General features: G+C 34.6%; 1 protein-coding gene across 1 annotated transcript in view; it reads left to right on the top strand.

Annotated features, from left to right (window-relative positions):
* dpf1 (double PHD fingers 1) overlaps positions 1-12,590 on the top strand; it is a 68,528-nt gene that overhangs the window by 10,784 nt on the left and 45,154 nt on the right. Inside the window, 1 exon segment of the mRNA XM_051130090.1 lies at positions 9,554-9,583. Coding sequence (XP_050986047.1) covers positions 9,554-9,583 — 30 coding nt within the window.

The following is a 12,590-nucleotide window of genomic DNA, read 5'->3' as shown; positions in this document are numbered from 1 at the left end:
TTTTCAGTACCCAAAACGCCTTGTTGTGTAAATGAACAGGCAAAATGCATAAAAAGTTTACAGTTTTCGGCTGAAAACGTTGTCGTGTAAACAGCCCCTAAAAATAGAAAAGTATTATGCATTTTAACAACAATGGCATTTTGAGGGCCTGAAACGCAAAAGTTTGAAAACAGGTTTCAGAATGTACGTTTTTAAAAATTATACCGTTAACGTCTCCATTTGAACTACAAAAACGCAAATATGTGAAAATGGTAATATCCTCCACATGGGTATTATGTGATCAGTTTATAAGAATGTGTATGTGTGCAGACACAAAGTGTTTTTTTACTGGCGTGCATAATACAGTGTTGTGTTTTGTTTTTTCTTTGAAAGGACAGTGGGAGAGAATTGTTTTGACAATGTTATCGTCTGTGCACGCAAATTTTAAAAAACGTTGAGGAAATACATTTCTGTTTTTAGTACAAGCATTGTTGTTGTAAATGCACTCTTAGTTCTAGAATACTGGCCGTCCACTGTCCAACATAATCAACATGCACCTTCCTTTAAGTCGATGAGATTCATAAATGTTTATGTAACATTTGGCCTCTGCTAATGCAGGGCTGAGTTTTGACTATGCATCTGTTAATGTGCTGCAGTTCTTCCAGTCCTCAGTAAGCTAGTCTTCAGCAGGCTGGAGGAAATGCACCAGCACATCTGTAGAGAGAGTGAGAGAAGCAGATGAAGAAAGAAATGAGATAAATCATTTGACTGGGTAGTCTAGTGAAAAAGAAGAGGGAGGGGTAAGCGGGGCGGATGACGAAAAGGGAGAGGTGCTCGAGGAGGTTGCTATTGCGAAGTGTAATCTACAGTACTGATGGGGGATGGGCATGCCAATATCCTCTCTTAACAGTCCTAAGCTCATGGAAATACTGTGGGCCAAATCAACATATTAGTCAGCCTCTACCATCAATGCCACCAGCTACAGCAATTCAACATGGTTACAAGTCCTTTACACCCACATGTGATGCTATAAGACCCACTTATTAAGAAGTACCATAGTATTCTTTGAAGTAGCCTGGACTGCTGGTTTGAATATGGTCATCATTCAGTCCATGACATTACCATCTGGTACTGCTGCAGTGTTTTTTTGTTTAGTAGAGTTAAAGCTTATGTAAAACGTATTATCTGGCACATTCCATGAATATGGTACACTTTATGACTTTTAAAATCAACCTAATCTAATGATGAAAACCTGTGGGAACATTTTCGCAAGACGTTCCGCCATGCACGTTTTGTGACATATTCGATGTGAAATCTCCAATGAGTGGTGCTAACAGAGTTTTTTTTTTTTTCTCCAGGAACAGATATATGGGCAAATGGTTTTATGTGACGTTGGTATTGTACGTGTCACCGCAGTTTTGACTTGAAATGTCTATTGAGTGGCGCTATAACTCCAATGCACTCCAACTGCACTACACCTAAACCTGCCCAATAGTATGAACAAACCCGAATGTGACGTAAAAACACGATCGCAAGCATGCTGTTTTAGCGTGTTTTTCGATCTCTCATCTTTCAGCTCTTTCATCATGAGTCATGTTTTTCACGGGATTCGTACCCAAGAATTCCACAAAACATATGCTATAGAAAGCAAAACATATCCTGTAATTATAACTGTGTACGAAAACAACTATAACTGCTCACTGTTTTACCACCTCCAGTGTTCATTTCTGTTGGAAACTCCAGTGATATGTAATATATGTCTTGCGAAAAAGTTACAATAGGTACATTTTTGTCTTGGCCTTAGGCAGTTTAAAACTGTTTTCTCTAAAGCCCCAAAGCACATTTTATAACAGCTATTACATATGTTTGATAAACTATTATCTAACATAAAATTAACCTAGCATGAAAGAACTAGCTTAAAGGCAGGGTAGGTGATTTGGTTCAAAAACATTTTTTGTTATGCTGTTTGAAAGTCTCTTCACATCCTGATAGCAATCACTAAGTTAAGTGGTCTAAATCTATTCATATCGTCTGTGGACGTAGGACTATAAAATGTTTTGTCCAATCATATTCCTCTCGCCAAGGATTACAATAGGCTGTCTTACCTGCCTGTCAAAGTGTGTATTTGTAAACCTCTGTGCATCCTGTTTGTGCAGACATGATATGTCATCAACGTGTTCAAGGTGGGACCTTATGCTTTCAAAGCAAGCTTACTAGCTGAAATTACCTACCCTGCCTTTAACTAGCTTGGTTCTATGTTCGTGTCTCGACCACCTTACCTATATTCAACAGTTAAAATCAAATAAAAATGAAAAAATTGTAACATTTTGTGTTGAGCTGATATTCAGGGTACGTTTACACAAGTGCATTTTCAAATGCATAACTGTTACACCTGGCATGTATACTGTTCTGGCATTTTTGACCTTCGAAAATGGAGACTTTTGAAAATCCTACAGACACTGTTTTAATGTAAACGGACCAAAATGGAGGCTTTTGAAAATGGTGGCGTGGCTGCTCACATTCACTCTGTGTATGTTTGACGACCATGCAAACAATAGCATCATGCTTATTATGAATGGTAATGTGACATGCGTTTTCAGTTGTGTAGTCTGAATGGAGATCGTTTCTGAAACACAGTGAAAGCATCATTGTAGACAAGGATTGTTTTCATTTTAAAACGCCGTTTTAGTCGTCCCGAGTTCGAATCCCAGCTTGTGGACATTTCCCAACCCCAATCCCTTCTCTCTCTTCCACTTTGTTTTCTGTCATTACACTGTCCTATCTAAATAAAGATAAAACACCAAATAAATATATAAAACAACAACAACAACAACAAAATGCAGTTTTAAAGCAAAAACACAGTAGTGTAAACAGGGCCTCAGTTTTTTGTAAAAAAAAAAAGACTACTAGTTTATTATTAAAATTATCACCTTTTTTTATTATTATTACTAATAAAAAAATGAAATATTGTGTACACTACTTTAAGTATCATTTATTCCTTGTCACAAAAACTATAACACTTTAATATTAATTTAGGTTTGTTTTCTACAGTAAAGAATGTCTATACTTTCTCAATAATTACACAACATGTAACTGACTACATTTAGAAAGCTCAACTCTCTTATGCAAGTGATTTTAAGAAAAAAAAAAATCAAACGATTTTTATTTGTAACTACATTATTTATTTTTATTGTTAGAAACGGTTGCATTTAACTTTTTTTTCTACTTTCACTGACCAATTGTTGAAAAGGTAATAAAGATGCTTCAATACAATAAACAAAATACAGTTTTGAGCTATTTTGTATCATTGTAACATATATTAATAGTATAAAAATGATGTTATTTTCTGTGAACCTGACAATTACTTGTTACTAAGTAGTTTTAAAATGAATATATGGTTGATTTTTTTGAGCATGTGTGTTTGCATTCAATAACTTGGGAGGTCTCTGGTCTCTGCAACAGGAGTTTGGTATTTTACCTACACAGTGCAGCCTCTAGAGGGAGCTCTCTGTTACTTTTCAAAAGGACAACTGTTAATTGAGACTAATTGGCACTGTAGGGAGTTTTCTGGTAGTGTAGTGAGTATAATGAGGAATACACAAGTAAGTTTAAAGACAGATTCGGACAATATCTCTCTCTGCCTCCTCACCGGTTTAAATTAAATAGGCTACAGAAGAAGAGCTAATTTTGGAGGTTGTTCTATTTTTGAGGGTCATAGTTGAGCTTTGCACAGGAGTGACAGTGTAGATGCTGCAAGCTATGCGCTCCTCTCCAGTCATCTTTTTTTCCTTTCTCTTTTGGTTTGGGGAAAAGGCACCCTGCTCTTGAAGATCTTGTTTTCCTTTGTTTAGCTAGTGTGTCTGTGTCAGCCTGGCTTGCTTTGTGTAAATTAAATAAAAAGGTGGTTATTACATGCATGCATTCATATCGTATCAAGCATGCGTTATCAATGCCGAACACATTTTACTGCAGGATTTTACCGTTCTCTATAAAGGTCTCTTAAGTGGGCAGCATCTACTAAAAATAGCTCTGAGAAAGTAGATTATAATTTGGATGCTTTCTTTCATTAGCCTTTGCTTTGATATATGCTGCCAATATAGCAACACTGTGCACTGAACACAAAGTAATGAAAACACAAGAGAAATTGCCTCAGATGTATCTGATTAGATCTGTGCTCCATTTGTCACTGATGCTGACAAATTAAAGTCTGGCCTAAAAGGTTTCGTCCAAATTCTCCATCACAACAAACATTAAAGAAATCCATAGGTGGTCATCCACAATCGAACACTGGTCGCCTATGATACGAGAAAGTGTGATCAAATTACATGGAGAACTGCAGGGAACAGTGTTGATCGAGAAAATTGGAATTCACAGAGTTCGGCCTACTTTCAGACTGTATTCCATATGGCCGGCTTTCTCTCGTCTTCCAGCAAGACACGTTTCACAGCTTTCAAGGCCACCGCCACAGTATAATATAATGAGATTGCGTAAAAAAAAAGCAAACAAACTGAGAGCGGCCATTTTCTACAGCTGTCAACTTATTACTGAAAGCCAGACTTGTTCCACTAGCAGCACACACAGGAGTGAGGTGATGGAATGGAGAAGGGGGGCTTGACGGCTCTGTGCTCAGACTAGAAAGAGGCAGAGGGGGGAGGGGGCGTCGGGCATCGGGTTGAACCTCAGGGGTGAGTTGCTTTGCATTTGTGTCTTTTTCGCTACCCATTTTCTTCCAAAGCTTTCAAGTCTGAGCCCAAGTCTACATCACAGTCACTCACTTTTGCTTTAAATTATTGTGAAGAAATTGTTTGCATTCCGTCTGCGTGGGTCAGGTTTTGCCCACTTTGTGGTGGCAAGTTGATATTCGGAGGACAAGGAATAAAAAAAAGAACACATTATTTACTCATTAATTATATATATATATATATATATATATATATATATATATGTATATATATGTATATATATATATATGTGTGTGTGTATATATATATATGTGTGTGTGTGTATATATATATATATGTGTGTGTGTATATATATATATATATATACACACACATATATATATATATATATATATATATATGTGAAGAGTTCAGATGCAAAACCAGCTAAATCCATCTGACGTCTTTCTTTAAAAAATGCATTTTTTTCAGGCTCAGATGTATAGGTTTCTATGTAAGTACCGGTACTTCTGATTGGGCTGAGGCTGGTATTTTAGCAAGTTTGAAGAAAAAGTATTTGATGGACGTATAATATGTGTCGAGAGCATTCACTCAGTATCTCATTTTTGACAGAGATGGCTTTTAGCTGGTTTTGCATCTGAACTCTTTATATATATAGAGAGAGAGAGAGAGAGAGAGAGAGAGAGAAGGAGAGAGAGAGAGATTTCTAATACATCATTTTATTTATTTATATAATTTATAAAAATATTGAATTCATGTAAAATAAGTGTTATAGGAAGGAATCAGTATATAGTATACTGTATGTGCCATTCTACAGAACTGGTTCAACGTCAGAGTAGGAAAAATGTCTTTTTCCACAGATTTTGTGTTTATGCAAATTGTGTAATTCTTTAGCGATTGTGCAGTTAATTATTATATTGAATTTTCAGAAAGTTTCAGAATATTATTGTCCTCTCCCCAAATTTGTCACTACCAGAACACAGTAATATATAATTTAATAAGAAGAATATTGACCTATGAAGTTTTTGCTTACATCTTCCTGGTAAATATATTTTTTCTGTTATTAAAAAGTTTTCAGGGTAAATCAATAACAATTACAACTCTGACAACATATAGTAATTTTATGAGATTTGTTGTATTTTGAATCCAATTTTTCTTTGTAAAAGTCAAAAAGTTGATCATACTAATTTCAAACTTCACAATTCATTACCCTGATAGCAAACATACATCACGGAGACGTCTATTTGATGTCTGCATTTACATCTGGAAGATGTATTTTGTAGAGTGTTTGCTCATCTGCAATATGTCTATAGGACGTTTCCTATCAGACGTCTATTAGATGTCTTTAAGATGTTTATGATTTAGAATGTATGCAAAACTGACATCTTACAGACGTCTGTCAGATGTTTGTACACAGCAGATGCTTTCCAGATCAAGTGATCTTTAACAGACATCTTACAGATGTACATGTGCTATCTGGGTAGTTGGAATATCCACTGAACCAAACACTATCATAATATCTTAATTAATAATTCAGTATACTTTATTTTTTGACAAAACGTGCCATGTTTTGGTTGTGACAGTTAGTTTTGGTAGCGACCACTTCACATTACAGAATTCTAACCCACATACCAAAACATACTGAAATGAAACATACTAAAAAATACTAAACATTTGCATAACTGTACAAAAATGTTGTTTATTTCCACCAAACAAAGGATTATGTGTTCCCTTTTGTTACTATCCTAACAATGATGACATGTTTTGGTCAACTGTTAAGGTAGTGACAATTTTGTGGGATAACAACCAAAAACACAAAGATGTCACTATTGAAACTTAACCAAATAGTTTGGTCATGAATGTTTCGGTAGTGACAATTTTAGACATTTTTGAACCAATCTCAAAGATGCTAATCAGCACATGTTTAGCTAGCAAAGTTCTGAACAGTTGTACACATATAAAAACTGAATGCAATGAAATAACTCCCAAAGAAGTGTGCTTAATTATATAAAAATGGTGTTCGATAGTGACATTCTTTAAAGTGTTTTTTTTCTGTGAGAGAGAGTGACACATGAATATTTCCTAAACATAAATGTAGGGGTGTAGTTAAAACCAGTCGCCGCCAATGGACTAAAACAGACACTGCTTCGGTATAGTGACATAAAAAAACTTTCATAATTTACAAATAAAACATAAAATACATTTTTCTGAACTTTACTTTAAAAAAACAAAAAACTAAATCAAATATATAGTTTTTAAAACAACAAGGGATTAACATACAAAAATTATTTTAATATAATTTTCATAAATTGAAATTTAGGGGTTAGGGCAGCCACCTCTCAATTGAAAGTACCCAATATATGATGATTTTATATATACTAAGCTTACTGAGTATAAATATTATTGTTGGTTTCAATAGATAATAAAAAGATAGTAAACATTACTAAACAAGGAACTCCGTAAACAAAGATTTGAATACTTAAATGCTATTTAAATGTGTTTTTAGGTTGTGGGACAGCAGTTTAGACCAATACATTTTTAGTTTGTATATAATATTAACATTATTATTAACAGTAATATTAATATTTAATATTATAGTATTAAGAGTTCATTTTCTATAATGCATTTGAGAGTTTTTATATTTATAGTTATTTATAACTATTTAATTAATGTAAATAATAAATCACTTTTAAAATTAAATAAACATGATTAACTCTTTATTTAAATGTAAAAAGCTCTCATGTGTCAATTGTCTAATGACATTCTTTTTTTTTTTTTAACTTGACTATTTTTTTAAGACATGAAAAATGTCTTAACGTAGAAATAATTTATCATCTTTATAAAATTAAGCATTAAAAAACTGCCCACCATAAACCTATATGCAGAGCTGGGTAGTGAACTGATTACTTCTAATTTGGATTACATAACCAGATTCCAAAAATGAAGTTTTTTACTGATAACATGATTACATATTATTCATATTAATATTTAACTGCAGTTTTTAAAACACAGATATTAATAATTGTTTTTTTTAATTTGTATGTTCAAATAAAATTTCATTTTTTTAATGTTTTATTTTGATTGTCATTATTTTAAAATGATTTATTTTAATTTCACATTTTTAGGATTTAATTGATTATTAGTTTTGCATTAAACTCATGCAGTACTGCAGTTCCTTTACAAGCCCCAGTTTGGGAAATTTTTATGCACTTCATGTTGTTTATTACAAAGAATGGAATATATTTTTTTACTCTTTGTATTTTTATATTAATATATGGTACAAGATTATCCTATTTAAATCAATGTGATAAATGAGTAAGGTCGAAAGTAATCTAAAAGTAATCTGTTTAGATTACTTAAAGTGTGTAATGTAATGGATTACATTACATTACTAACTACATTTTTTTTTTTTTTTTCTAATTTTGAATCTGCTTATTCATGTGTGCCTTTTATACTGTATTAACCAATAAATAAAGTGTCTGCACATCACCTGCAGTGTTGTTAATAAAAATAATGGTACTACCATTACAGTACCATTGTATCATGTACAAAATGCATTATATGAATCAGAAATGGTCACCAAACTATGTGCATTTTTCCTCCTGCCATGCTGTCTCATTGGTCAGTTAGATCAAAGTAAGATCGTAACACTCAGCATCAACTATCTGAAGGCTAAAATCGAATTCACACACGCAATCGCATACATAGACACACATACACACACACACTCTGACCTTTCACTCCCTCTAAGCATAGTTTTACACACAAAGAAGTGAGAGCGCTTCCTCATGGCACACTGGCATACACACTTTTCCCTGTGGATGCCATTCCTGGCCGGCTCTGCCCGCACACAAGCCAAACTCTGGTTGGGTTGCTTCAGGCTTTTTGCTTCCTCTTATTGATTTTTCTTGTATTAGCTAACCTCACCCATTTCTCCATTCTGTCAGCCTTCCTCCAAGATACCTAATGTTTTTGGGGCTCTCATATAGCGTGAATACAATGACTGCAAATAATGCATCTCTTGGTAATGTAGTTAAAGAGGCAATAAGATGTGTTTTCCGTTTGCTATTCTTGTAACTGTTTTTCCTGTGAGCTGTAAAACTGCAGCATGCTGCGGCCCCATGCAGTTCGTGTGGCAAATTTAGAACACAAAATCAAGGTATTCAAATCCTAGTTTTCGACTTAGATATCAGCCAATTAATCAACTGGTATTTAGTTTTTTTCTTTTACAATTTTACCATTGGCATGCTTGGTCAATTAACAGAAGTGTGTCTGGTCGAAAGTCTTCAGAAAGCTTTGTCAGTAGATAATGTATTCTGTTTTTGAGTAATTATTGTGTTTATTTAATTTTGTGTGTCATTTGCTGTTATTAAAGGGATAATTCATCCAAAATTGGAAATTCTCTAATTCACTCATGGTGTTCCAAACGGGTATGACTTTCTTTTTATTCTTCAAAAGTAGATTTTATAATCGGTTTTTGTCCTTATAATGAAAGTAAATGAGATCCACTGTTGCTTTGGGCAAAAACACTAGAAACATTTTTCAAAATAATTCTATTTGTGTTCCACAAAAGAAAGTAAGACATACAGGTTTTGAACGAAATCAGAATTTTCATTTTTTGGGTGAACTATACCTTTAAATTGTGTTATGTATATATCAGCGTTACATTGCTCATACTGTAGGTTGTTTTGTTCTTAAATATTGGCAATGGAAAAACCTATATTGCTTGACCAGGGTTAAGAGGCTTTGTCTGTTGTTCATGGTAATGCTTTTTTCTGTTAGTTTATAATGATTTGAATGGAATCTTGTCCTACTGATCTTTTGATAGTATTTTTTTTTCCAAAACCTCCATATTGTCTGCATCTGCTCATGTCTGTTTCTTCTCTTTTTAGGCAATCAAGTGGAACTGTCATAAAGAACAGGTATGCTGGTAAATCCAATACACATATTTTCCAACTCCTCACTGGTGCATATCGTACCCAAAGCACATTTACCATTTCTTTGATGCATTTTGGAGTCAAAATCCAGTTATTTAAACAGAAATATAGGTGATCTGGAGTTTCGAATGAGGGTGAAAAATTTCCCCATGTAGATTTTATCATTGGTTGCACAAGTTGGACTCACAAATATGGCCAACATAAAGCTGCTTGGTGTAAAAGGGACCTTCTTGTGAGATTTCTACAATATTGACAATGGAAGAAATTTGGTGAAATTTCACTAATGTGGTCACACATTTAAACCACCAGCAAAAGCAGGCCCACGGTGTAGGGATATTGGAACATCATGACTTGAGGAACCTATTGAGGAACACTTTGACAGTTTGAATGAGAAGTTTAATTTACTGACCCCGATGTCATCCAAGATGTTCATGTCTTTCTTTCCTCAGTCGAAAACAAATTAAGGTTTTTGAGGAAAACATTCCAGGATTTTTCTCCATATAGTGGACTTCAGTGGGGATCAGCGGGTTAAAGGTCCAAATTGCAGTTTCCAAATTCCAGTGCAGCTTCAAAGGGCTCTACACAATCCCAGCCCAGGAATAAGGGTTTTATCTAGCAAAACGATTGGTCATTTTCTAAAAAAAAAAATGTAAACATTTTTTAACCACAAATGCACTAGCTCAACCTCACGCATTAAGAAATCACACACGTGTGACGTAGGTGGAAGTATAGACCCTGTGTTTACAAAACAAACATGCACAGAAAAAAAAAGGTAAAACAATGATGTCGGATGATTTTGAAGTTAGAGGAGAAAACGAAATGGAGTTTTTCGCCCTAGCCTACCTTTTTGAACTAAAGTACACAGATGAAGAACTAACCACACGTGACCTTTCCAACATGATTACGCAATGTACGAAGACGGTTAAAAAGTATATACAATGACTGATAGTTTTGCTAGATAAGACCCTTATTCCTCAGCTGGGATTGTATAGAGGCCTTTGAAGCTGCACTGAAACTGCAATTTGGACCTTCAACCCTTTGGCCACCATTGAAGTCCACTATATGGAGAATTTTTTCCTCAAAATACTTAATTTCTTTTTAAATGAGGAAAGATATGGCCATTTTCATTTTAGAAATGATCTACTTCTTTAAGTAACTGTAACTTACTTGCTCAACAAGATTCTCTTCAAACAGTTTCTCCACCATGAGAGTAGATGGTCTGAAGGAGACAACTGACTATAGAAGTAATTTTTGCTAATGCATTCTATAGCACCCTCTGTGGCAGGATTGAGTATGTAGCATGTATTTGCATTCACATATTCACTGATATATGTTCAAGATATACTATCAAGATAATGTGGCCATGAATTTAGAATTTATTCTCACAATTTATTAACACGTTTCCTTGTGTTAGAGTTACTAAAGAGTTAGTTCACTTAAAAATGAAAATTTTGTCATTAATTACTCACCCTCATGTTGTTTCAAACCCGTAAGACTTTCAATTATCTTCAGAACACAAATTAAGATATTTCTGATGAAATCTGAGAGGTTTTCTGACCCTGTATAGACAGCAATGCAACTGACACGTTCAAGCAGGGTTGCCAGGTTTTCACAACAAAACCACAACAAAAACGTCCTATAGACGTATTACAGATGAGCAAACAATCTAAAAAATATGTCTTGCAGATGTAAATGCAGACATCAAGTAGACGTCTTCTGAGATGTACGTGTGCTTTCAAGGTAGTATTTAACTATGTTACAACTTGGCAACAAAACCAATTAAAGGGACAGTTCACCCAAAAGTAAAAATTCTGTCATCATTTACTTACCCTCATGTAAATCCAAACCTGTAAGACTTTCTACCTTCTTTATAATACAAAAGAAGATACCATTTTCACAACAAAACCTGTCCAATTGCTACTCAAAACTAGCCCAAAACAGTCCCATTTCGAGACATGTCCCCATTAAAAATCGCATTCCAGGGGATAAAATACACATTTTATTTTTGTCAGTGTTCAACTGGTAAATTCACATTTCAGGGACTAAATATGACATTATCGGGGTCGATTCAAATCACGGACATTAAAAACTACCAGCGGCAACAATGTAAAAGTAGCCAAATTCCGCAGGAAATCCATGAACTAGGCAACACTGTGTTCAAGGTCCAGAAAGCTAGTAAGGACATTGTTAAAACAGTCCATGTGACAGCAGTGGTTCAACCAGAATGAGAATTATTTTTGTGCTCAAAGAAAACAAAAATAATGTCTTTATACAACAATTTCATCTGTTCCGTGTCAGTCTTTGTCGCATCTTCGCAAGAATACCAGGACCCATGCATGTGGTGCTGCTGATGCAGGAACTGGCATTCTGGCAGGAGCAACCCGGAAGCACTTTGCTTTCTTTACAAGCAGTAGAACGTAAATGTGCATCAAAGACGGACACTTTTATCAATATCCTTACTACCTTTCTGGGCCTTGAACGTATCAGTTGCGTTGCTGTACATACAGGATCAGAAAGTTTTTGGATTTCATCAAAAATATCTTAATTTGTGTTCTGAAGATGAGCAAAGGTCTTACGGGTTTGGAACGGCATGAGGGTGAATAATTCATGATAGAATTTTAATTTTTAGGTGAACTATCCCTTTAAATCATGGACGAAACTATCACTAACTGTGGCTACCCAGATAGCACACGTACGTCTGCAAGATGTCTGTTAAAGATCACTTGATCTGTAAAGCATCTGCTGTGTACAAACATCTTGCAGATGTCTGTAAGATGTCAGTTTTACATACTCTAAATCATAATAATCATCTTAAAGACATCTAATAAACGTCTATTGGACATCCGATAGGAAACGTCCTATAGACGTATTGCAGATGAGCAAACAATCTAAAAAATATGTCTTGCAGATGTAAATGCAGACATCAAGTAGACGTCTTCCGAGATGTACGTGTGCTTTCAAGGTAGTATTTAACTATGTTACAACTTGGCAA

This window comes from Labeo rohita, chromosome 15, assembly GCF_022985175.1.
Source record: "Labeo rohita strain BAU-BD-2019 chromosome 15, IGBB_LRoh.1.0, whole genome shotgun sequence".
In the NCBI taxonomy this organism is placed as follows: Eukaryota; Metazoa; Chordata; class Actinopteri; order Cypriniformes; family Cyprinidae; genus Labeo; species Labeo rohita.
Note: the sequence above shows the minus strand (reverse complement) of the source record. Positions and strands in the feature narration are given on the sequence as shown.